The sequence below is a fragment of the Capsaspora owczarzaki genome (genome assembly GCF_000151315.2).
Source record: "Capsaspora owczarzaki ATCC 30864 unplaced genomic scaffold supercont2.1, whole genome shotgun sequence".
NCBI classification, from domain to species: domain Eukaryota; class Filasterea; order Ministeriida; family Capsasporidae; genus Capsaspora; species Capsaspora owczarzaki.
In genome coordinates this window covers 994,545-1,019,275 of record NW_011887292.1, presented here as the reverse complement: position 1 = coordinate 1,019,275, position 24,731 = coordinate 994,545, and the positions used below count along the sequence as shown (strand labels likewise).

Below are 24,731 nucleotides of genomic sequence, written 5' to 3'. Positions count from 1 at the left end.
ACCAAATGCTCGACGCCATTGCATTGGCATAACTACGGCGATCATTTTGATCCCAAAATGAGGGCAAAATCCCGAGATCCAAGGATCAGCTCGCCACGGCAAACCACCTCCCTGGCTCGATCGCAGCCAGCAACCGCCACCGGTCGAATTTATCCCCACTGTGGCTCAAAAATACCGAGAAAAACAATTTTACAACAGAATGACGCGGTGAAGGGATTGGCTTTGGATGGGGATGCACTCGACATTCTCATTCGCGCAAGGGAGATGGGAAAGCAGCATCAGCAACATTCAGGCAGCCGAGGCGCCGCAGCTCCAGCTCGCCGCACGGCTCAGCAGGCCGGCTTCGAGTCGGACGCCGCTCGCGGTGCATCCCGATCATCCAAGAAGGCCCGCCTGGCGCATCCGTCCGGGAAGCAGCAACAGCAACAGCAACAGCAGCAGCGGCAACACGTGCGCTCAGAGAAGGGCGCTGGCTCAAAGCAGGCGAGCAACGGCCACAAGAAGCAAGGCGCAGCAGCCAACGGCGCCCGTCGCGGTCCTGGCAGCGACTCTGACGAGCATGATGATGACAGCACCAAGGCGGAGAGCAGCGATGAGGAGCTGTCGCCAGAGGACCTCGCCTTCTTCCGCAGCAATCCGTCCGCCATGTCCTTCCTCTCCAACTTTGATGCTTCGGCCGCCGCGCTGAAAAAGTGCGTTTGTTCACGTTGTTGCAACTCTCAGTGTTTGCTGTGTCTCGAATGGTGTGTGTGTGTGTGTGTGTGGATGGAGCGGGGTGAGAGTTGCGAAATGGGAGGTGATTGCAGTCCATGTGGACTTGCTGTCAGGTCAGCGGGCTTGGAGTTTGGAAGCAGCACAAGTCCAGCACTCGTTCTTCATGCTGGTGTGAATTGGCGTCGTTTGGATGTCAACGTTGCACGTCAATGTGGAGGGGAATGGATGCGCAATCGGGTGGCTGGCTGCAGGCTGGATCTCACATGTGGTTTTTGGGGCGTTTTGTGCATTGGATCCGCGCACAGAGACAAGAAGCAAATCCAGCTGGCCAAGGGCAAGCCACAGCAAGGCCCAGAGGGCAAGAAGGCTTATCGAGTGCTGACGGCAGCCGATCTCGACAGCAGCGATGATGAGGGCTCGATCGCCGAGGACGACTTTGACAGCGACGTCGAGGACTTTGATGACGCTGAGGACGGCGCAGACGACGAAGAAGAAGAAGACGAAGACGATGACGATGCTGGCGAAGATGACGATGAAGTTGAGGATGGCGACGAGTCGGACGCATCGTCGGTGCATCTCAGTGACATTGAAGAAGAGTTCAACGAGCGCCACGGCCGAACAGCCGCACGCAAACCCGGCAAGAGTGCTGCCGACGACGAGAACATGGAAGAGCAATACGAGCAAGCGGTTGCCGCACGCTCCAAGGGCGGCAAAGACCCTGCTTCGGAGGAAGGTGGCTCGCGCATGCCGCTCAAGACCAAACAGGGCCTCGTCATGGTCACCGCCCCGATGGCCCCGTCTGTGGCCAAGCAGAACAAGCGTGCCGACGAGCCGGCAGCGCCCGCACCAACAAAGCGCCCAGTGGCTGTCGAGGAGCCAGTCGACGAGGTCCAGCTGTCGCTGGCCAAGGCCATGCCCGACCTCGAAAACATGCCGCTTGCTGCGCTGATTGCATGGCGTCAACAGCAGCTCTCCCGCGCCAAGCAACAGCTTGCCGAGTTTGCTTCACAGATCATGGAGAATCCTGAAGTCCATGTAAGAGCGCGCGCAGATAGTACGTGTGCTTGTAAGAGCGTTGTCCTTGAACGCTGCTCACGCGAATCCACTTTCAAAACTACTCCTGCGATGATCAACAGGTTGGATTGTTCAAGCAAATCGGCCGGTTTTACCGCGAGTCGGATGACATTCGCATCCAAAAGCTCGCCATGCTGACCGCCGTGCGTGTGTTTAAGGACATTCTTCCTGCCTACCGCATTCGCGACACGGGCGACGAAGAAGATGGCAAGCAGCAAGTTTCCAAGGAAATCAAAAAAATCCAGGCTTTCGAAACCGCCCTGCTCGGACAGTACCAGCAATTCTTGCTGTTTTTGGACAAGTGCACCAAAGGTGAGGGCGACTCCTGTCGACAAGCTCTTGGGATCGGAGGGGGGTTGTCTTGAGGGGTTTAATCAAGTGGGAGACTTGAAGAGGGCTCACCCGACTATCTGCTTTTGAACATGCAACCTTTCAGACTTCGTTGGTCTTGGTAACAAGCACGGCGAAGACAAGAACGAGTTGGCAACCGAATCAGTCATCAAGCTTGCCGAATGCGCCATTACGTGCATGGGCGAGCTCTTGCTTCAAAACCCGTATTTTAACTTTTCAGTCAATCTTATTGCGACGTTGGTGCCGCTGATGGGCGTTCGAAAGCCCGAAAATGTGAGTGTTGACTTGGACTGCCAACAGGACAAGCACGACCCCTTTTCGCTCATTTTTTTGCACCCCACCCCCGCCTGTGCTTGTTTTCGGGAACAAATCCTACAGTTTGCAGCACCAATCTGCGCAACGATCGTGTCTCTGTTCCAGAACGACCCAAAGGGCGAAGCCGTGTTGGACGTTGTCAAGGTGGTCGCCAAGCTCGTCAAGGCGAAAAATTACAACCTTCCCCGCACTGTCAGTCCGACGTACCTCACGCTGTTCTCGACACTATGAGTATTCTGACCTCCCAAATGTGTTTATTCTCGATGGGTTGATTCGTGGACACCACAGATTGTAGACCCGTTTTTGCGATTACGCCTTGACAGCGACTTGGAGGCCGTCAAGGACATCAATCCGATCGACAACCACAAGTCCGCCCAGTCTCGCAAGAAGCCGCACATGTCCAAGAAGGAGAAGAAGGTGGGTGACTTTCCGGTGACCCCTTTGCACTCCGCCCGGCTGCAACGTACTAACAACTGCCCGCAATTCCAACTGGCTTACTCCCTTGCAGAAGACCAAAGTCGCCGCCGAGCTTGATCGGGCCATGCGCGAAACCGAGGCCGAAGTCAGCAAGGTTGACCGGCAGCGCATGGTACGTCTGTCTTGCTCGCTCGTTTGCACGTCGGGACAATCGCTCACCTCACTTCACTGGTGCCCGCTTTGGCTTGACAGCAAACTGAAACGCTCAAGTGGGTCTTCTTGACATACTTCCGCGTCCTTAAAAACGCAACGCGATCGCCATTGCTTCCGGGTGTCCTCGAGGGCTTGGCAAAGTATGGCTCGTCGCATTTTGCGGGACGTCTTTCAGAGACATTCCATGGTTGCTCACTGCCGATTCCACCTTCTTTTTTTTTCGAAAGATTTGCCCATTTGATCAACATTGACTTTTTCAGCGATCTTATGTCGGTGTTGAAAAACCTGCTGGTCGAGGAAACGGTCAGCATCGAGTCCAAAATCCACTGCGTGAAGGCTGCCTTCCAAATCCTGACCGGACAAGGTGTGTTGACGTGAGCAATGAGAGGGCTGCACGATTGCTTGTTTTGCTGAGCATTGCACGTGCCACATTTTTTTCTGCTGCACTTTCTCAGGCGAGGTTCTCAACATTGATCTCAAGGACTTTTACGCCGCTCTCTACGCCGCGTTGCCTGCGGTTGTGGGCGAAGAGCGCCTCATTCGCCCGCTCGTCTCTTGTCTCGAATTGATGCTCCGACAGCGCAAGCAGGTGTGTCCAGAAGAAAGAATCTTCTGGGGTGGTTGGGGTATGGAGTTGACGATTCTAACCTGTTTTTGGTTTGGTCCTACTACTGCTAGTCGATTGATCGTGTGGCGGCATTCGTAAAGCGTCTGTGCTCGATTGCAACCAATCTTTCTGCAGAAGGGTCTCTCGCCCTGATGACTGCCACCCGTGGATTGATGAAGGTGTGTAAACGTCGCGCGTTAGTGGGTGTTTTGGCGAGGAGGCTCACCGCCCGATTGGACTCGCGTTCTGCAGAACAATCCCCGTTGTGAGCAACTGTTGGATAGCGACGTGTCATCGACAGGAGTGTATCGCGCTGAGCTCGATGACCCGGAGCATGCATGTGCCTTTGCTACCACCTTGTGGGAACTCCCGCTTCTGCAGGTAACAGACTTTGCGTGGAACGCATGCCCAACAAACCCTGCACACGGCAACTGCAACTCACCTTTTTTGGGCATGGCTTGCACGTTTCTCAGAGCCATTATCATCCCTATGTGCAAACCTTTACGCATCACATCCTCCAAGGCGCGCCTTTGGACGGAAAAGATGCGTTGAGCGTCCCCGAAGCGCGCCGGTCGTCGGTCAAGATCTTTGACGAGTACGACACCGCCGAGGGCGGCTTTAAGCCACCGATTCCCCCTCCCAAGGTTCATCCCTTGCAAAAGCAGCTGGGCAAGAGCGGAGCGGTACGTTGTTTGTTTGTTTATCTTTGGGTTGTTTGTTTTGGTTGGTGGAGTCCGGGTTGAGTTGCTCACTTCTCTGCTTGTTTTTCGCTCGACCCCTTTCTTCCCTCTCCCCCCCCCATTGTGCTGGTAGGAGCGTGGCGTGTTTGTCAAGTTCCGTCCGCTTCAGAGCGAGTATCTGCGCGAGTTTGCCGCAAAGATGGCCGACCAAGAAATCGCCTCTTCGGCAAATCGGGCGGCTGCCAGCACTGGTCTGCGCACTCACTTTGAGCTGCTGCGTGAGCAAAACCGCCAAGTCCGTCTCATGAATGAGCTGCGCCGCCTGCGTGCCACCATTCACGCATTCGAGCGCGACGAGTAAAGCAGAATCGATCGAGCGACGAGCCCTTTTCCGTCGGTTTTAGTTTGCTCGACTTGGTTTTTTTGTTTTGCCACTGCTTTGATGCTGGTCCTCTTCGTGCCCCCCCCCCCTCCTTCCGTTCCTATTGTCAACGAATGATGACTTGGTAGTTTTATTTCCAATGCAGCACACTCTTTTTTTTTTTTTTTTTTTTTTTTTTTTGCGTCTCACAACTTTAACCAGTCCAGTTCATCGCGCTCACTTGCCTTTCGCACACCTCGTTCACTGCAAACAGCCATGTCGTTCATGGTTCTGCTGGGCATTGCGCTGATTGCGTTCTCGCCCGTGCTCGTGCTTGTGCTGCTGACGGTCGCGCAGTCCGCCGAGCTCGTCGTGCTGCTCGTCTGCTCGGCCTTCTTCTGGCTGCTCTCCATCCTCGTCACGTCCATCCTCTGGTTTATCATTTCGCCCATCCGCGACGCGTACGTCTGGGCCATCTTCCTTGCCGTCGCTCTCCAGGAGGTCGGCCGCTGGGCAACCTACCGCGTCCTCAAGTAAGGCGGCTTCTTCAGAATGCTCATTCGCGCTGTTCCCACGGCCCATGGACGCCTCATTCTGGCGTTGTTCATCTTCCAGTGTTATCCCTGTCTGTTTTGGTTGTCGACTCGGAGCTGAGCGGGTGTGTGTGGGGGGAGGTCTGACCGAAATTCATGGCACAAACTTGTCAATTTTTTGTATTTTTCGTATTTTCGTATTTTTCCCAGATTTTTGATCTGCCGCTCTCTTTCCTCTCACTCTCAATCACTTCTGCCTCAAATATCTCCCCTCCAGTGTTTCTCGTCATTGTTGATTCGCTCGATCTTACCGTACTCGTTCTTGCTTGCGTTTTGCTGCTACAGACGTGCCGAGCCGGGTCTCCTCAAAGTGGCCGATTTCGCCAATTCACGGCTGGTGCATCACCGCCTCGCTTACGGTGAGTTCGTAAACGAGCGAAAACAGGTTGAAACTAGTTTCTGCATGTTCTGTGCTCATATTGGTGGCTGGCCACAGTGAGCGGTCTGGGCTTTGGCATTATGAGCGCGTTGATCCAATTCAACCCAGTCCTGTCTGTTGCAACTGGCCCCGGCATGCTCCCATCACCTGGCTGCACTGGCAATTCGTACTATCTTGTTTCAGGTGAGTAATCCTTGCGCTGGCTTTGGCTTCAGGACGCCTTTTCCCCTTCATGAAATCATGCACTCAAATAACATTGTTGCGCTTTGTTGTAGCATTTACGATCTGCTGTTTCTCGCTCCTCCATGTCTTCTGGCACGTCGTCTTTTCGCACGGCATGAACACCAATTCGAAAGTCTTGGTGGCCATTGTGCCGATTGCCCATCTTGCTGCCTCGTTGTTGGTGAGTCGTCGAACGCCAAACAAACATCTGCTCGACATCTCTTTTTTGTGCGCTAACACGACCCTTCTGCTGTGATTGTTCTTGCACCGAGCAGACCTTGATAAACGAGTCCGGCGAGAGCTGTGCAGGCGCACTTGTTCCGTTGTACATTGAGCTCGCTCTGTTTGGCTTTATCTGCTGGCGGATCATCAGCAAACGGCCCTCGCGAGAATTTTAGACACATTTTTTTGTTTGGGTTCAATTTTTGCAACCAGACAACTCTTCTTCTTCTTCTTTTTGGTTTTTTTCAACGAGGTCAGAAGAAAGCCGAGGAAAACGAGAGCTGTCGATTATTTTCAACAATAAACGAGACAGAAACGTAAACAAGTCGAAACACATAAGCGTACACACACAGACACACAAATTGGCAGCGACCTCCTCTACTCGCGGGGCTCGCGCTTGAGAGAATATTCATACAACTCCTTGTCATTGATGACGTCGAAATTCAACAGCATCGACTTGAGTTCGGGGAAGGGCATAAAGTTATAAGGCTGCAAGTGGCAGACAGAGAGAAACAGGAGAGGTGAGGAAAAAAAACAAAGGCAACAGCTTCAACAGTTTCAACGCAGTCAATCGAGCAACCATACCTTATCTTGGAAGGTGATCAAGTCTGTGATGATGTTAAAGACCAGACGGCGCTTTTCCACGTTGACAAGCTCGCCAATGAAATTTGGGTTGCCATCATCCAAGAAGGTCAAATCCGACGTGTAAACGCCCCTGCGTCGTTGAAAAGAGACCAAGGAAAAATGGTGAGAATAGGAGACAACTTGCCAGCTTTTGAGGTCGATCAGAACTGCTTCCAAACTTACAAATAGGGGAAGCACGGAGGGTTGACCTTGTGCAGCAAATCTCGCATTTCGCGGTAATTCTTCTCCGGACTCAGCGACTTTTCCATGTCCGCCAAGCGCTAGGAGGTGGTACAAAGGAGCAAAAACAAACCAAGAAGGGCTTAGCAACCAGCAAAGCGTGTGACACTCAAGTTCGTAGTCATCAACTCACCTTGAGAAGCTTCTTGTCAATTTCCTTCTTGGTGTGCTTGAGACGCATGATGGCCGAGTTGTTGATGCCACCAACAACAGCCATGCAAGTGGAGTAGTTGTTCATGTTAAAGAGGTGCTGTCAAAAGAATGCGAGCAACAACGACGAGCAAATGAGCGCGCTTTGAACACCACCTTTCCAACCCCTCTCCCGACAAGCAAAGCAATCCTAGCACCAAAGACTCACCGAAGCGACGGTGATAAACGTGCTGTATGCCCGAGCGCGAGTCTTTGGATCCTTGGGGACCAGAATGGCCGTGGCAACCAGCGAGCCAACATCATTGATTCGCTTGATGAGGGCCATCACATTCATGGCACGATGATGATGGGATTCCTTGTTCCACGCCTGGCCGAGAAGTTCGGCTGGCTTGATGGACGCAAAAAGCCTAAAGTCAATCAGCGTCAACTGCCGAGCAATCTCCTCTGGGTCGAAGTCAATCAAATTCAGGTTTTCGTTCATGTTCTTGGGGACTTTCACTTCGGGGGCGTTGTCGTCGCAGCCAAAGTTGCGTTCGCGCATGGCGCCGCCGAGCTTGGCCTTCTGCATGGCATTGCGGAGAGCCTTTGCCAGCTTTGGCGCATCCACCGAGACAGTCTCGCGAATGAAGCTGAGGACGGCCTCTTGCAGCTCCTCGTTGCCTTCGAAATCGGGCTGTGGGCTTTCCATCCACAACTTGAGCGCGTTGCACACACGCGCTTGAATCGAGCGCTGAGTGACCTGGAAGTCAGAATACGACGAATTAGGGGCCCGCACCACATTGTAGCTAAAAAAATGATGACACGGAATCACGAAATCAGAGTTGACAAAGTGATGGAGCACAAGTGAGTTTCGAGGTCACAAATCACTTCCACCGCCAAACACGATCGGGCGGGTTTGGCGAAAATAACGGCATGCTGCTTTACCGCTCAATCAGTTTTTGAAGCAGTCGCTCAGGTGACGTGAACGACTGGTAGGTGAGCAGGAATGTTTTGACAAACTTGAGATCTGTTTCAGAGCAACAACAACACACAAGGTCAGACAGGGCGTCCCAAACTTCCAAGTGCCGCGGCAGCCTTCCTTTTTTTGTTTCATCGACGCATCGTCATTACCTGCCATCTTGCTGTCTGTGAGACGCTCCACGAGCTTGTTGAAGCTGGCAGCGCGGACTTGTCGGTTGCCCTCGCTGTCTGGCTGCGTTTCCAGAAGAATGTTCGCATCAGAGTCTGGACCTTCATCCCAGATGTTCACCTCATAGTCGACCTCCACAAGACGGGAGTCGGTGCGTGACAAGGCTCGCTTGACCGTGCCGAGAGAGCGAGCAACCTTGGGAGCGAGTGGGTCGAGGAAGAGCAGGAGGAGCGCCTCGTCCGGCACACCTGCATCAAAGAGGGATTGGCTGGCTTGAAGCACGACGGGTCCGGTTGGCGCGTCGTGGCGGAGCCGGTAGGCTGCAGTTTGCGGGAGGCCGAATCGTCGGGCGACAGTCTCGCAGATCAGCGATGCCACCTCGTCCACGTCAAGCGAAACGGACTCGACATGCTGAGGCTCGCTGGCAAGCGCACAACGCATGTTCTTGCGGATGGCTCGGAAGACAAGGAACTCCTTGTTGCCAATGTCAAACAGCTTGCGCTCTGGCGGTTGCTGCTCATCGTCATACATGAACAGACCGTAATTGCGGTTGCTGTTGAGCGAATACTCGGTGATAACCATGTCAATGGCCTCTGCCACGGTCGCAGAATCGTCGACCAGCGGCTTGAGGACGATTGGCTTGTTTTCGCTGTGCGGAGGACGCGCGCGCGAGGCCAGATGGATTTCGATCGAGAATTGCTTGAATTTGCTCTTAAACTCGAGTTGCTCGCGGCTCTCTAGCTGGAAGGAGGCCAAAAACTTGTAGTCTTCCATCCAAATACCCGGTCGGTTGGCGTTCGGAAGCAGGTACAGGCCATAGTTGCTCGTGTCAATGACGGCCGCTTTGCGGAGCAGCATGGTGATGACCTCGGCCACAGTGGTGGTGAGTGGCACGAGCAGCTTGCGAGTTGTGCCGTGCTCTGGGAGGCCGATATCGAGCAGAACGGACTTGGCTTTTTCTTCGGTCGCTGCTGTGCGCTGTTTGAATTCCACCATGTCCTGAACACCCAGCTGGTAGGATGCGAGCGTCTCTGCGTCGTTGAGCCACAGCGACTCGCGAGTCAAGTAAAGCGCGTACTGCTGCTTCTCGAGGAAGGGATGCTGGCTCAGAATTTCATTGGTGACCTCTCGGACAGTGGTGAACTGGTAGTTTTTGGGGGGCAAAGGAAGGAAGGATGGAGTAGAGCAAATAAAGATGGAAAAAGAGCGGATTTGCATCAGGAAAGAAGGACGAAAATGAGCAAGGAACTGACGCAATCGCCAACATCCGCGCCACAATACCGCTTGCCTGATCATACGACAGTGTGCTGACAATCTCCTGAGCTGGCACAACAACACGAACTTCATGATGTTCAGGGGTCTTTGGCTTGACTTCGATCAACGTCTGTGTGGAAGTTAGTGAGAGACCAGCAGCTCGGTTGTCAGCGAAAAACAAATCGACCAAAAAAAAAAAAAAACCATCCCGAACTCAAAAAGCGGGCACCAGAGCAACGCCCTACCAATTCCTCGAGTTGGTACGACCAGAGAGTGCGTTCCTCCAGCAACCACAGACCGACTTCAGCGCCGTCCTTGATGATTTTGGCGAGCATGCCAAACGGCTCGTCGGTCTTGACGCCCATTTCGCGAATGATGAGCTGGATGGCGTCCTTGACCAGCGTGTATGGCGAGAGCTTGACTTTGCCAGACTGGCCGGTGGTTGGGATTTCCACACGCAGCGCGAGCAGGGCCGAGAGAGCGGTTGCAAGGCGCGGCGCCTTCAGTGTGAGCTTTTCGCCGCCTTCCTCGACCATCAAACCGGCCACTGCGATACGCACACCAGCAACACCGACACACAGAGATCGCGTGAGTATTTTTTCCCCCCAGAACTGCGCAATATCCAAAAAACCGTTTTTTTGAAAATGATCTGAGTGAAATTTCACACTCGCGACCAAACCGAAAACAGCAGAAAATAAAAACCAACCAAAAAACCCACAACCACAACCACAAAAACAAAAACGCACAAAGCTGCGGCCACAAGGCGCGGCACGACAAGCGCACACAACGAAAGAGGGTCTTTGCATGGTGAGAATATACTGACTCATCCCCGTGCTGCTCCCCCCCTCCCTGGTCACACTTTGTTTTTGTTTGTTCGCGACAAACCCGCCAATTCGATCGTGATGTGTGTTGCTGCGTAGTATTGTTTTTTTTTTTTTTTATTTTTTCTGTTTTTGTTTTTGTTTTGCATTGTGGTTTGGATCTATTTGATTTTTTTTTTTTTTTTTTTTTTTTTGGTTGCCACAGTTGCTCCATCGTCTCAAGCGTGCACCCCAGCACTTGGCTCGGCAACACGGCGTAGCAACGACGTTTGTCAAAAGTGATGGTGTTGTTTCTTTTGCTTCCGTCCCCTTCCTCTCTTCGCGCTTTTCAAACTGAAGAAATCGCCACAAACTGTGGTTGTTTTTTTGGAAAAGTAAGTAAGAAAAAAAAAAAAAAAAAAAAAAAAGACCAATTTCCAAGTCACCAGACGAAAAAAATGACTCAAGGATCGGTTCGGAAGGCGACAGTGATCGAATCGATCCACTGACAGGCAGGCGGGGCACTGCGAGACAAGACACAGCGCACACACACATGCAAATGGCAGGAGGAAGGAATTGGCCGCGCGGGGGGGGGAAAGAAGGGTGGGGAATCGGACGTACAGCGGGGATTGGCGAGTTTCACCGAGCCGTCGTAACTGAAATTGCTGCCGACAGAGCCGGTCGGGCTCGGGGGTGTCAGGGCACTCGAGGCCGATGCGGGGCCATTGCTGCCGACACTACTGCCGCCTTGGGAGCCAGACGCCGCCAGCGCTGGGGTTGCTGCCTGAGGCGCAGGGGAAGTGGCCTTCTTGTCCTTGGCGTCCTTGGCGTCCTTGTCCTTCACCGCGCGCTTGAACATGGCCAGTGCTGTTTGCTTGCTGCTCTTTTGTTGTGGGCGAGGGCGAATGGGCGAGACAGAGGGCGGGAGGCAGGGAGGAGATGTCGCGAAAATGCCCCAAAACCCAAAAACCAAAAACCAAAAACCAAAAGAAAAGAAAAAAAAAAAAAAAAAAGCAGGCGCGAGCAACAACGGAGCTCGATCGATCACAACGAACGATGGGGAGCGGCCGGAGAGCGAGAGCGAATAGCCGAGGACAAGAATCACAGGCCAATCAGCTCAAAGAGAGAGAGAGAGGAAGAAAGCGCGAGAATGCAATCCAAAAAAGCGCGAAAACAAAAGGTGGTTTTTGGGTTGCGCCTTGGATTGAAACAAAACCAGACGAGGAAAAAAAAAGAAAAAAAAAAAGAAAAAAAAAAGCGAATGAACCGACACAAATAGAGTACTCGCATCATCGCTCACATTGCAAAAGCGATCTACGGTGCACTGGTCATCACACAGGTAGATCTGCATCAGCACTAGCAAATCGCAGGCTTTGCGATTGAGCTGCTCGACCGGATCGCGCCAAATCATCCAACAACAAAATAACAAACGAAATAACACAAACCCCCCAAACGACAACAACAACATTCGACAATCTGCCGCTCGCCCAGACGCTCGTTGCGTGATTTGCGCCAGTAGCCCTTGCCCTTCCCCTCTGATTCAGCTGGCCTGGTTTGTTCTCACTGCTTGCTCGATGTTTCTGGTTTGGTCTTCACCGAGATTGCAGTCGCCATTTTTTTTTTTGTACTTTTTTCCTCCATTCTTTGTTTCGAACCAAATGCTGTCGTTTACCGCAGAGCGCTTCCCACGGACGTGTACGTGCACTGCCGCTGCTCCCTGTGTGACAAGTCGTTCATTGCGCCTTGAGCGTTGGTGGTGATGTGGCGCTTGTGGGAGAGTGGGAATCGTTCGTGTCTGCGGTGCTTTTTGGAGGGTTGACATGCTTTTCTCAAGCATGCGCTGTTGGCCGCCGCTTGCTTGTCGTTCCCCCCCCCTCCCTTTGCGTGTGGATTGGGGACGACTTGCGCTCAAACAACCATCCTGACGCTGCGGAGGGGCTTCCCCACCAGCGAGACGTGCGGTGCCTGCGTCTGGTGTGAAACGCGCGTGCAACGGGTTTTTGACAGCAAACATTGTATTTTTATTTTTTACGTTTTTTTTTTTCCAAATTTTTCTCTTTGCTCGTGCTCTGCCGCGCGCCTCCACCTGACCAACCCGACAGCCGGACATCCATCGTGCTGGGAAGAGAATCCATGTTTGCTCACTTTGTGCGTCGTTGCTGCGTGTGTCACAGCTGAGGTCAAGAGGGCGTCCAATCTGCCGTGGGGATGCGCTCTCAATCCGTTTGCACCGCCGCCGGTGAGGCTGGCGCGGATCGGTGCCGGCGGCGATGGCACTGGGGATGGATCCAAGCATGGCCAGACCGACCGGTCGAGCAACGGCGGGCAGGACGCTGCTGCTGGCACGACGGCGCCGCTTCCAGTTGCTGGTCGAGGCGACTGGCCTGGCAACCGCGATCCGTTCCATCCCGTCGTGGAGACCAACAGCGTTGCGGCAGTCATGCTCGCACGTTGCGGGGATTGCTCGGGCTACATTAACCCTTACATTTGCTGGAACAACTCGGGACAGTGGACGTGCCCGCTGTGCATGAGTCAATCGATGCCAAGTTCCGTTGCGCCGTCCTCCAGTCGAGACCCCGCCGCCGTTCCTTCGCCAGCTGAGCGTTACGCCAGGGCGAGCGCGCGGCCCTCGCTGCCCGAGCTCAATACGCCCGCCATTGACATGCCATTCCATCCTCGTGCTGGCGCGGGGGTGCAAGCGACCGCGACGTCCCCGCCCACGAGCCCCGCCGCCTTCGGGACTCGGACTACTGCTGCTGCTTCGTCAGCGAGTGTCCAACCTCAGCCCGTGTACATTGCACTCGTCGACACGACTGGCTCGCTGGAGGCAATGGCTGTCATCCGCGCCGGCGTCCTTGCGGCCTTCGAGTCTCTGCCTCCGCAGGCACTGTTCTGTCTCCTGACCTTCGACCACCAGCTTGGTGCGTTTGATCTGAAGACACTGGTTCGTCTGTCGGTCATTCGGAAAGGGCTTAATGCTGGCTTGGGCGACGAACATGCCGCCCGTCTCCGCGACCCAATGCTCGATCTCTCGACCGCGCCCGCCCCGCAGATCGCATTTGATGACAGTGAGCTGTCTGTGCCGCATGTTCGTTATATCCGCCTGGACACTGATCCGAGATTGCCGAGCACTCAACTAGAAGATTTGTTCTCTGTTGAAAGTCTGATGGTTCCGGTTAGGCTTTTTTTTGTCAAAGTTTTTCCTTGTTTTGTTTTTGCTCGTTCTGTTTACGACGTGTTGTGCCTAACGACCGCTCTTGTTTGTTTGTTGGATGAATTCTGGAAATAGGTCGGTGAATGCCAGGCCGCAGTCAACGACGCGCTCGAAACGCTTCCATCCATTTCGGGCTTGGCAGCGCGGCCGCTCGATCCAACTGCTGGCCCCTCTCTCACCATGCCCGCATCAACCCCCAGGCGAACCATTCCAGCCCTGGCAAGCGTGCTCGACATGCTTGTGCGTTTCAAGGAGGAGCGTTCATCCAAGCAAGAGGCTTTGAAGCCCGAATTCTTTGGTAAGCGGGGCTGGGTTTTCTTATGATGTTTTTTGCTGAGAAGAGTGCACAAAGAGTATCGTGTTGTTGTCACTAATCTCGGTCTTCTCCTTTTGACTGCTCCTGGTCGCAGCCCACTTGATGCTATTTACATGCGGGCCTCCGACCGACGGTCCGGGATCCGAGCCCGCACCACCTGCGCCTGCTCAGCATGCATCGCTGAGCTATCTCCGATCCCACACAACTGCCTTCCAAGCGATGGTAGGTTTCTTTTGTTGCAAAGAGCGACACGCGTCCAGCAAATGTTTCTAACTTTTGGGGTGGTTTTTTCAATACCAATCCGTGTGATCTAGGCCGCAAAAGCCGTTAGCACCTCGACCACCGTTGATCTTTTTATTTTGGACAGTGACAGCACCCACTTGGCAAACATGACGCCTCTTTCTGTGCTCACTGGGGGTGTGGTGCACACCTACCCATCGCTGGCGTCGTGCACATTGCCACAAGACGTGTAAGCGATCGGCTTGACTGCTTTTTGCCTTTTCTGACTCATTTTTATTTGCAGTGCAAGTGTACCGCGAGAGTGTTGTTTTGGATTGTTGACGAGCGCTTGGGTTTGGTTTGGTCCATTTGTGCAGATATCGCCGACTGTCGTTGCCTCGTGCCATGAACGCGCAGTTAAGGATCCGATGCTCCACCGAGCTTCAACTCAGTCACACAGCCAACCTTGTTTTCGGAGCCAGTGGTCGAGTCGATGCACAGCTCCTTCAGCTGGTTGGATGCGACCAATTCCGCACCATTCCCTTTGATATCGACTTTCGATATCCTGCAGAGGGCCTCACAAAGCAGTCCAGTCTCAAGTGCGTCCGCTATTTTGTGTGAACGTTGATGGTTGTTGATCGGCTTTCACCCACCTTGGCTCAAATGCTGATACTGACCGTGCGCCTGGCGTTTGTTTCTTGGGTAGTGGGTTGATTGGCATCCCCACTTTACAGGTTGCCTTTTTGTATCACTACTGCGCCTCCAAAACCGATGTTGTGCGAGGAGCCCGCCCTCTGATCGAACAGCGGCTGCGGTTGTGTACCGTTCAAATGCCCATTGCGCGCGACTTGGACGAATTGTACCACAGCATGCACGAAGACGTGGTCATGTGGATGATTACACAAAAGGTACACACCAGTGTGTTGTTGCAATTTTCATGACCGAATCGGATGTATTGACTTTTGCGAACGGTTTCCTTTCCTCTTTTTTTATTTTCAGATGCTATTGGCTAGCATCCAAGAAGGCATTCAGGCCGCCCGATCGGTTTTGTGTGACTGGCTCGTCGTCCTCCAGAAGAATTACTACCTGCACATCCAAAATACTCGTGGTCTGGATGCTGTCATTTCACCCAGCTCGACCACACCCGAGAGCGACAGGCAGGTCGAGGCGTTGCACTTCCCCTTCCATGTTGCGCTCGACCAATTACCGCGCTTGGTCTACGGGCTGCTGCGAGGGCCACTGTTGCATCCCAATCCGGCCAGTACAGATCGCCAGATTGCTGCTCATGTGGCCGTGTCAACACTGCCCTGCCATTTGGCCAAGTTAACCATGTACCCTGGATTGCTCTTGATGGATAGCACCCAGTCATTCAGCCCTTCACCCCGGCGTCTGTCTTCAAACTTTGCCGCCGTGCAAGACCTGCAACCACCCGCATGTCTTGTCGTTGACACCCTGACCTCCATCTTGGTAGTAATTTGTGCACCGCCTCAACAAGAGAATGCTGGGCGTGTCTCCACGCTCTCCTTGCTCCCATCCGACGGTACAGCATGTTGTTCAGAGTCGCTGTTGCGTTCGGGCATTTGCATTGGGCTTACCTGGATTTTGTTTGATCAATGTGTTGTTTGTCACAGCTCCTTTGCGTACCATCATTGATTTGTTAAAACGAAGTCGGCCAATGGCTCCGACCGTCAGTATTGTGCCGCAGGAGGCCATTCTCCAGTCGCGAAGATCGAATGACCCACTGCCTGGAATCCCATCGCTAGAATCCTTCTTTGTGGAAGATCCGCTCCCTCCAAACGTGGCTGTCGAGTACAATTCGGACGAGCTGGCCCTTTCCTTTGTGCACTTTGAGGAGCAGCTTGTCGAAGACGTCAATACCTTGCTTAGCGCGGCTTAAACAGACTGCTGGAAGTTATTTTTCAGCCACGCCTTTCATTATTTCCATTGTTAAGACCATCCTTCATAATATCACCTTTTTATTATACAACCAAATCAGTTCAAAGTATACATGTAATTACATTTTGTTGTTGTTGTTGTTGTTGTTGTTGTTGGAACAAGCGCTAAAACCCAACGATGATGGTGGTTCTTAGCAAATGACGCACCTGCCGTCCTTTGCTTTCGATTTCCTCGAAACACGGGGCTTGGAGGCATCGGAAGTCTTCTCGTGTGAGCGCTTCTTGCGAGGCGAGCCAGGAATGACAGTATGCGGCTCGGTCGGCTTGCGTGCGGCCTCAGAGTCAGAGTCAGAGTCCTCGGACGATGCAACGCCACTGTCAGACGCTCGACTCGTTTCGCCCGAATCCTCGTCGTCGTCGGCAAAATTGTCAACGCTCTCGCCCGCTTCCGCCGCCAGAATCTTCTTGTACGCCTTTTCATACTTTGCCGAATACTGCTGGAACTTGCCCGACTTTTCCTCGTAAAAGTAGTTGGGCTGGCCATATACGATCTGGGTACGTCTAGGGACCTTTGCTTGCTTTGCTGAACCAGGCTTCAGAGACGAGCTGTCTTCCACCTAGCGCAGAGGGCAAAACAAACAAAAAAAGAAAGAAAGAGAAAGAAACAAGACCAACAAGTGAGCGAAACTGACGAGTATACTACTGGTGGCAATCACCCCTCCAATGCCTAGCTGATACGCCACGATACATACCTCAGCTTCAGCTTCAGCAAACACGGTGGCCTCCTTGGCCGGGCCGGAAATGGCGTCCATCATGCTCGTCAGCTGGGCGTCCATCTTGCCCGCGCTTTGCTTTTCGGCTTTGAATGCCGCCAGGTGCTTCTCGCTCGCCTCTCGGTAGCAAGCCGCCAAAAACATGTCGGTGATCAGCTGGAACTGCGTAAACGGAACAAAGTAGCCGCCAGTCATGGCTGCCACGTCCCGGTAGAAGTGAGTGCCCGACGAGCCACCGGCTTGAACGCTGTACACCTTGATGCCCATGTGAGCAAGCTGCTCCGCTTCCAAGCGCCAGTCAATGTGAAGCGAAGTGTAGTCTGCCGGGTGCGGGTCGGCGTCTCCGATCAACACGAGGGCCTTGGAGGCGTCTTCGCTCCAGGACAAGTCCTGGATGCGGCGCAGCACGTACTCGTAGCACTCTGGTGCGTCACCGCCGCCCGTGTTGCCGACCTTCTCCACAAAGGAGCAAAGCTTCTTGATGTCCGAGGTCAAATCCTCTTGCTTGAGCACGTACGAGCTGAATTGGTCGCAGTAGTCGCCGAACGCGCAAATCGAAATCCGGAGACTGCTAATGTTGCTCATGAGCTTGGTGCTGATGGACTTGAGCTCTGCGCGAACCTGGTTTGATGAGTACGATAGCGTGAGTTGCAGCAAAGCAATACCTCCGCTTTGTGTCACTCGAAAAGGCGCTTTACCGCGGCAATGTACGAAGACATGCTTCCAGTAGTGTCGAACGCAAAGCAAATCTCAACCTTGTTTGACTGGCCGGTGGCAAAGCTTTGCATCAAAGCCTGCGAGATTCAAAAACCGTACAACTTCGAGTCAGTCAAAATATCGTGAACGAAGAAATGTAAAGGACAAGGCAAAAATCGAAACTTACATGCTTGTCAATGCTTGTAGTAAAGGACCCGTTGTCGGGCTTGCTCGATGCCGAGGAACCCTTGCCTTTGGAGCTGGCAGAGACGACAACGGTGGCGTTGAGAACCGCCTCTTCCTTGACGTTGTAGCTGTCAACTGCACGCCCAGTCTCGAGCACAACTCCGTCGTACTCGAGCGTCAAGTCTTCGGCCGCAATACCGTGCGTGTCGCGCATAATGTCAAAGATGCGGCGCACTGGCTCATTGCCTTTGATGGTGACGGGCGTGACGAGTCCGGTGGCGGTTTTGACAAAGAGGTTGATTGTCTTGGGCGCCATAAATTCGACCTTGAGCACCGACTCTTTGGTGATGGAGTAAAATCCAACCGTCTTGTCGGCTTCGAGCGGCTTGCCTGCAAACGTGAGGAGCTGGCGCGCGGCAGGCACAAGCTCTTTCTTCTGGATGAACGCTGTGATTGTCGAAATCAGATCGCTGTCCTTGACGTTCATCGGAATGACCTTGCCGGTCAGCGTTTTCACGAAAATGTCCATGATTGTGTCAATGTAGTGTGCTTGGCTTTGTGATAGTGTTGGTGTTGTTGAAGATGAAAGAATTACAAAAGAAAAGACTGTGCTTTGGAAAGCTCAAGATCGCAACGCCCTTTTATAGCGACAGCAAGCTCAAAATAGATTTTCAACCGACAAAAAAAACGCTTGTTTTTTATGTTTGCTCGGCTTTGCTCAGCATTTTGAACTATTAATAAACATTGCAGTTGTCAACTGAACGAAGGAATGCGAAACAGCAAAACGAGGGTGCGACAGTGTGAGTGGAAGCGAGTGTTGTTGCTAATGAGAGGACGAGAATCCAAGATGGAGCAAAGGGAAGCGCTCAAAGGTTGTGGAGGAACAGAAACGCTGATGCAGGTCTAATAGCGAGTGCACATTCTGTGGCAATGCTGACTCAACCACTGTCACAGAGCTTGGTGACATGCAGAAACAGTCGTGAGCGACGCAATGAGTGGCGGGAGTGTGGCTCATCGAACGCACAGATTGCAACTCGAAACTCTTGTTCTCCTTCTGGACGATCTTCAACATGGATGGTCAATCGAGCTGGCCAACGCTGACGACGTGTCTAGAAGTGAGGCTGCAGTGTTCTCGCTTGATCGAGGATCTCTCGCACGGACAAACTGATGTGCACTGGATATTTTACAATTCCAAACCAAAAACCGAACGATCGCGCACCAATCTGTCAATCATCGACGCATTCACACACCGATTGCGCAAAATGCACCAGATACTGCACACTATCGCACACAGCCTCACTCTTGAATTTTGACCCTACCCTGCATCTCAACAGATCCCAATTGCGGAAGAACTCGTCCAAATCTCTGCTAGAATGGACATCAATAGCATGGATTTGGCCAAGGCGCTGGCTGAAGCCGCAGCCAACCAAGCGGGCGGAATGGGCACCGGTGGCCTCGTTGCAGGCGACGACGCGAGCCATCCTGCCTACATTGCCATGGACGGGAGCAGCGGAGTGTATGGGGCGAGCGTGAATGGCTTGTACGGCAACTGGGCTGCGGACGAGTCCCAATCCCAGCAGCAGCAACAACAACAACAACAGCTACTACTACAGCAACAGCAGCAGCAACAGGCTCATCATCAGCAGCAGCAGCAGTTCGTGCTGGGACCCGGGACGATGGGCATGGCAGCGACGGGCTCGGGCTCCAATTCGCTCGACCTGGCCGCGCTTGCGGTTCGAGCAGCAGGCAGTGCTCCAGTGAGCTTCCGGGGCATCTCGACCGAAAGCGCACTCATCACATTGAACTGTGTGCTACCAAACGGCTCGGCACGGCTGATCGGGCTGCCGTTGTTCACCTCGTTTACCCAATTCTTGGTAAGGCAGAGCACCAACACTGCTAACACTGCGGTCTCTTCTTGCATGGTTGAATGTCTCTGATGTGTTTGTTTGCTTTTTTTAACTGGTCGACAGAACATGCTGATGGAAGAATTTGGGCAGCCGCTTACTTTTGAGTGTTAGTCGAACAGCCAATCTCAGAGAATCAACTGCTCTCGAAACATTGTGGTGTCTCACAGCTGCGCGTACTTGTCACTTTGATTAGATGTTGACGAAGAAGGCGAGCGAATCGCGGTCAAGAACGACAGCGATTTAGAAGAAATGATGACAATGGTAAATCCAGAATGTTGAATGTTGAGAATTTGAGATGAGGACGCTGCTGCCGCCGCAACTGTGCCTGTGGGACGGTGAAACTGACTGCTCTTTGGCAGTACTTTTACCTGCAAAGCAATCCGGCCACCGCAGCGCCAGTCACGCTTCACGTTCAACTCAATTCCACGTCAAGGCGCAACAAGAACAATTTGCTCAGTCTCAAAGTGGATGTTTCTGACATGGCAGCCGCACAACCATCAGGGCACCTGCAGGCCGGCAATGAAAACATGCCAGCTTCACAGTACGTACAGAGTCTGTCAGTCATGAGCATGTGATCTCGCCCCACTTTCTAAACCCCATTTCCTCACCTTCATCCTTGCCTCAGCAGCTCAATGGTGCCACCAGTTGACGCGGATACTGTAGAACGCTTTAGTCGTGTCCGAGTCATTCATGAAGAACTGCAACCCCTGGCAACTCTTGGTCATGGTGCAAGTGGCACTGTTCAGAAAGTATTGCACGAGCCCACAGGGTCTATTCTAGCATTGAAGGTAAGTCTGGTGGCCAGTGTTTGGGGGCTGCATTCGATCACCACAACAGGATGATGCTCGGGGGGGGGGTGGACACGAAACGTTTGCCATCGGCGGTCCAACTTCTCAATCCGAATGTGTTTGTTGATGTCCGCTAGATCATCCCGCTGGACCCGAACCTGCAAGTCCAACAAGCTAGCGCAAAGCAGATTATCACCGAATTGGACGTGCTGCACAAGTGCGAGTCTCCAGACATTATCACGTTCTACGGAGCGTACTTTCGAGACCATTGCATTTGCATGTGCATGGAGTACATGGACGGCGGCTCTCTCGAGTCCATGTACAAGGCGATTGGAACCATTCCAGAGCCAGTGCTGGGCCGTGTCATTGTTTCCGTAAGGGCTTTGCTTGGAGGCGGTTGCGCTGCGTGCTCCTCAGTGGAATGAATGCTGACCCTGATGTTGCGCGACGCGACGTTGCCATAGGTTGTGAACGGCCTCGTGTATCTGCACAACCAGTTCAAGATTTTGCATCGAGGTACTTTATTTCGATTTGGATCATTGAGTAGGCGAGAAGCTCACTGTTTTATTTTTTTTTGTCTTTTTTTGTTGTTTGTTTTTGGTTCTTGTTGTTTGCTGTCCGTGCCACCGCACATGTGTCGACATCCGGCCTGCTGCCTTTTCAGATGTCAAGCCGTCAAATATTCTCCTCAACACGCGTGGTGAAATCAAGCTCTGCGATTTTGGTGTCAGCGGCAAACTGGAAAATTCGATGGCACAGACCTTTGTTGGAACGAACGCGTACATGGCGGTAAGGATGTGATTTGGGCATTAGATGTGCGTGAACAAGTTGTGTAATTGATTGTGACTATGATCTGTTTTTTTTTTTTTTTTTCTGTTCGTGGTTGTTATTCATTTGGTTGGACGAACGCAGCCCGAGCGCATCCGAGGTGCTCCGTATACTGTCCGCTCGGATGTCTGGTCGCTGGGCATTTCGATTGTTGAGATGGCCACTGGTCGCTTTCCTTACCCGCAAGACACGAGCAACACGGCCCGACAGCTCAACACGTTCGAGCTGCTGTATTCTATTGTAGAAGAGCCAGTCCCGCGTCTGTCGGACGATGCTTTCTCGCCAGAACTGATCGATTTTGTTCGCTGCTGGTAAGCACTTTAACCAGGAGTCACCAGAAAGGTCGGAGGAGGAGAAACTGACTTTTCGCTTTTGTTTGTTGGTGTTTTTCTCCCTCTCCCTCTCTCCCTCTCTCCCTCTCTCCCTCTCCTCTCGCAGTCTCGTAAAGCAGCAAGACCAAAGGCCAACACCACTATTACTACAGGTATGGAACGCCATTCCCCTCGCATCGAATCCTGGTGTGCTGTCATCTAACCCCCTTTTTGCGCTTTGCTCCACCAGGGTCATCCGTTCTACCTGTCCACGGCGTCTCAGTACTTGAATATTGCCCAGTGGGTGGTTTCCGCGCTCGAGTACATGCGAATGCCCAAACGGACTTGACCTGTGTTTCATAATTTCCAGCTCTCATTTTTTCTTCTCCTCGTTTCTTCATCGTAATTCTATCATGCACGGGCAGTCATAGTTCAAACAATCGATGTTCGGATTCGAAAGAAATAACAACAACATCAACCCTTTGGCATCAATGCCAACAAGGAAGAAGTAGAAAAAACAACAACAACAAAAACCAAAAAGAAAAAAAAAAGCGAAATTCAACAACTAGAACAACAAGATGCACGGATGCGAAACGGTAGACATTCTCGCTTTCATCGGAAAGGAGAAAGCAAACAACAAAGTAGCAAGTACGTTGGCTTTTCCTTTTCCCGTCTGAACAAGCGTAGAAACGAAGGTGGGGAAGGAAAAAAGCAGTTTGCCAAGAAGGACGGATGATAAAAACAAAAAAAAACAAAGAATAAACACACAATCGCTCGATTATTGTCGAGGAATGTACGAAAGTGACTGCACGGACACGGCGCTCTGAGCACTTGGGGTTGTTTTCGTGCTCAAATGTGTCTCGTGCTCCAAAAAAAACAAAGAAAAAAAAAACCTCGTTTACAAAAGGAGGCACTTGGCCTTCTTCTTCTTGGGAGTGTCGCTGCTAGCGTTGCGCTTCTTGAAGCGGCGAATTTCACGAACAAGAGTGTAGAAGGCGTCCTCGACACGCGTTCGGGTCTTTGCAGAAGTCTCCATGAAGGGAATGCCAAATTGCTTGGCTGTTGCCTGGCCTTCCGTGTGCGACACTTGACGATCGCTCTCAAGATCGCACTTGTTGGCAACAAGAATCATGGGCACTTCGTCGGCATCCTTAACTCGCAAAATTTGCTCCCTGAAAGGATGGATTTCCTCAAACGATGGTCGCGAAGTGATGGCGTACACGCACAGGAAGCCCTCGCCAGTTCGCATGTATTGGTCGCGCATGGCGCTGTATTCCTCCTGGCCGGCGGTATCGAGAATGTCGAGTAGGCACGTCTCATCGTCGATGACGACCTGCTTGCGGTACGAGTCCTCTGTGTACCGTAAAACAAAAACAACGTTAGCACCCCAAAACAGTCAAAAGAGCGACAGAGAGACAGAGAAGAAGAGAAAAAAAAAAAGCACAAAGCGAACAAGGGTTTACCAATGGTGGGATCATACTCGTCCACGAAGCTGTTTCGGAATGCAGTCAAAAGGCGGAAGAGGGACAAGTGTTTGGGAGTGAGAGAAAGCGAGCGAGCAACCGCAAACCTCGACCAACCACAACCCCACCCACGCCTGCCTCCTCCCGCCCCGCCCCAGCCCCGTGATTTTTCCCGCCGCGGTAGCTGGAGAGCGAACGTTGATTCCGCTCAATTGTGTTTCTTGCGTGTTGAGGTGAAGAGGTCCTCTCTAGATTTGGGGGATGAGCGGTGAAGGACGTACTGGTTTTGGATGAGCTGGATGGTCAAGGCGGACTTGCCGACACCGCCGCCTGGAGCGAACAAGAAACAGACCAAAACAAGGGAACAAGGGAGTCAGTTCACGTTGCAAGCAGCACATGTCAACGATGGGGACGCGGTTGTTGTTTCCAAAAAAAAAAAAGTAAAATAAAAAAATACAATAAAAAAATACAAATAGTTGTGAAAAAAACCACAACAAGGGTTTTTTTTTTTTTTTTTTGAAAAATGCAATTCCATGACGATGGCGCTGAGGAACCAGAGTTGCAAAGAGACGTACCGCCAACAACAACGAGCTTGTACTCAGTCATGGCTTGATGCTTGAAACGATTGAGATGGAACTTGGAGACCGACGAGGGAAGCAGAAAATCTGGAAAAGCAGTTTTGATTTTGAAATGGCGGAGACAAAAGTTGGAGTGGGTGATGGCACCGTAAGCACAAAAGAATGGGGCAAACAAGAAGATGCAATACGAAAAGCTCACTAAAACAGGCCAGAAATATAAATAAAAAGGAGGGGCTGAAAACGATACTCTTGCAGCAAAAAAAAAAAAAAAAAAAAAAAATCGAGATCTTGAAATAACAGGAATAAAAAAAACGCTTCGCCTCCTCGCATTTGGAGCCCCTCCCCTCCCTCTGCCCTTCGATCGCGCCTGCAGCCCCACCTCCCCCATCCAAGGCAAGGACACCTCGGTCACGCTCGGTCAGCTTTTCCTACACGAGAAGCCAAAATACCAACAATGCAAAAATGGGCAAACCTCGAGTTATTTTGGGCGGATTCTTTTTTTTTTTTTTTTTGAAGCCCCAATTCAATTGATTGAAAAAAAAAGAAAAAAATCGATGAGATGAAGCAAAGCGAGAGAAGGGATGCGAAAAGCGACAGAGACGAGGTCGGTGCGGCCGCCATCTTGCAGCGGAGGTCGAGGGGGATGTGTGCGACCACCGTTGGACGCCAGATGCTGGGCGGCAGGGCCACCGACACGCAGGATGCACCGTTTGGTCGAACGAGCGGCCCAATTTGAAGCCCTATTTTTTTTTTTTTTTTTTGTTGGCTTTTTTTGCATTTGCGTTTGCAGTTGGGACTTTTTGTTTCTCGTCTTCCATCGAGTCCCTGGGTCGCCCCATCTGAGCCGAACGCCCGCCATCTTCATCACGCTCGTCCAGTGCTCCATTGGTCTGTGTGCTGGTGGGGTGGCGGAGTGGAGGGGGACCTGGCGAGCGCTTCAAAAAAGGCGTGTGGAAAAAAAAGAGGAAAAAAAAAAACAAGAAAAAAAAAAAACGACAGTCAAAATACAATGTCGAAAATACGAACAGCAACAAAATGGACTGCCATCCATTTTTTGGATTGTTGAATTTGTTTGCATTGCGTGTGGCTGCAATGCTGGATTTTGTGTTGTATGCGTTGAAATAGGAGGGGAGGAGGGAAGAGACCAAATGTTGATGTCAAATCTTGGGCTGCAAATGGTTGACGGGAGTTTCGTGCGCCAATAACAGCGGC

General features: G+C 52.2%; 7 protein-coding genes across 7 annotated transcripts; 4 read left to right on the top strand and 3 right to left on the bottom strand.

Moving 5' to 3' along the window:
* Positions 1–244: 244 nt before the first annotated feature.
* On the top strand, positions 245–4,903 carry CAOG_00300 (hypothetical protein). Its single transcript, XM_004365114.2, has 14 exons — positions 245–692; positions 1,020–1,749; positions 1,851–2,100; positions 2,225–2,412; positions 2,518–2,646; positions 2,743–2,871; positions 2,963–3,043; positions 3,124–3,224; positions 3,312–3,448; positions 3,540–3,673; positions 3,763–3,870; positions 3,944–4,072; positions 4,165–4,374; positions 4,505–4,903. The coding sequence occupies exons 1-14, from the start codon at positions 265–267 to the stop codon at positions 4,730–4,732; spliced, it is 2,982 nt and encodes a 993-aa protein (XP_004365171.1). The 5' UTR covers positions 245–264; the 3' UTR covers positions 4,733–4,903.
* CAOG_00299 (hypothetical protein) lies at positions 4,904–6,477 on the top strand. Its single transcript, XM_004365113.2, has 5 exons — positions 4,904–5,265; positions 5,611–5,684; positions 5,762–5,887; positions 5,980–6,107; positions 6,202–6,477. The coding sequence occupies exons 1-5, from the start codon at positions 5,009–5,011 to the stop codon at positions 6,322–6,324; spliced, it is 708 nt and encodes a 235-aa protein (XP_004365170.1). The 5' UTR covers positions 4,904–5,008; the 3' UTR covers positions 6,325–6,477.
* On the bottom strand, positions 6,414–11,373 carry CAOG_00298 (hypothetical protein). Its single transcript, XM_004365112.2, has 10 exons — positions 10,967–11,373; positions 9,791–10,092; positions 9,580–9,675; positions 8,273–9,434; positions 8,087–8,168; positions 7,371–7,947; positions 7,146–7,262; positions 6,956–7,053; positions 6,734–6,863; positions 6,414–6,637 (listed from the first exon to the last, which is right to left on the bottom strand). The coding sequence occupies exons 1-10, from the start codon at positions 11,202–11,204 to the stop codon at positions 6,527–6,529; spliced, it is 2,913 nt and encodes a 970-aa protein (XP_004365169.2). The 5' UTR covers positions 11,205–11,373; the 3' UTR covers positions 6,414–6,526.
* A 580-nt stretch (positions 11,374–11,953) lies between these two features.
* On the top strand, positions 11,954–16,085 carry CAOG_00297 (hypothetical protein). Its single transcript, XM_004365111.2, has 9 exons — positions 11,954–12,040; positions 12,520–13,520; positions 13,635–13,857; positions 13,970–14,097; positions 14,190–14,344; positions 14,472–14,693; positions 14,801–15,002; positions 15,094–15,634; positions 15,726–16,085. The coding sequence occupies exons 1-9, from the start codon at positions 12,004–12,006 to the stop codon at positions 15,989–15,991; spliced, it is 2,775 nt and encodes a 924-aa protein (XP_004365168.2). The 5' UTR covers positions 11,954–12,003; the 3' UTR covers positions 15,992–16,085.
* On the bottom strand, positions 16,051–18,244 carry CAOG_00296 (ubiquitin). Its single transcript, XM_004365110.2, has 4 exons — positions 17,646–18,244; positions 17,461–17,556; positions 16,742–17,383; positions 16,051–16,606 (listed from the first exon to the last, which is right to left on the bottom strand). The coding sequence occupies exons 1-4, from the start codon at positions 18,171–18,173 to the stop codon at positions 16,181–16,183; spliced, it is 1,692 nt and encodes a 563-aa protein (XP_004365167.1). The 5' UTR covers positions 18,174–18,244; the 3' UTR covers positions 16,051–16,180.
* Positions 18,245–18,952: 708 nt separating this feature from the next.
* Positions 18,953–21,945, top strand: CAOG_00295 (hypothetical protein). The gene is made up of 11 exons (XM_004365109.2): positions 18,953–19,518; positions 19,615–19,657; positions 19,745–19,812; positions 19,911–20,092; positions 20,180–20,339; positions 20,477–20,713; positions 20,804–20,855; positions 21,004–21,128; positions 21,252–21,478; positions 21,606–21,651; positions 21,729–21,945. The coding sequence occupies exons 1-11, from the start codon at positions 19,321–19,323 to the stop codon at positions 21,825–21,827; spliced, it is 1,437 nt and encodes a 478-aa protein (XP_004365166.2). The 5' UTR covers positions 18,953–19,320; the 3' UTR covers positions 21,828–21,945.
* Positions 21,907–23,607, bottom strand: CAOG_00294 (ras family protein). Its single transcript, XM_004365108.2, has 4 exons — positions 23,517–23,607; positions 23,223–23,271; positions 22,942–22,970; positions 21,907–22,831 (listed from the first exon to the last, which is right to left on the bottom strand). The coding sequence occupies exons 1-4, from the start codon at positions 23,545–23,547 to the stop codon at positions 22,377–22,379; spliced, it is 564 nt and encodes a 187-aa protein (XP_004365165.1). The 5' UTR covers positions 23,548–23,607; the 3' UTR covers positions 21,907–22,376.
* Between the last annotated feature and the right edge of the window lie 1,124 nt (positions 23,608–24,731).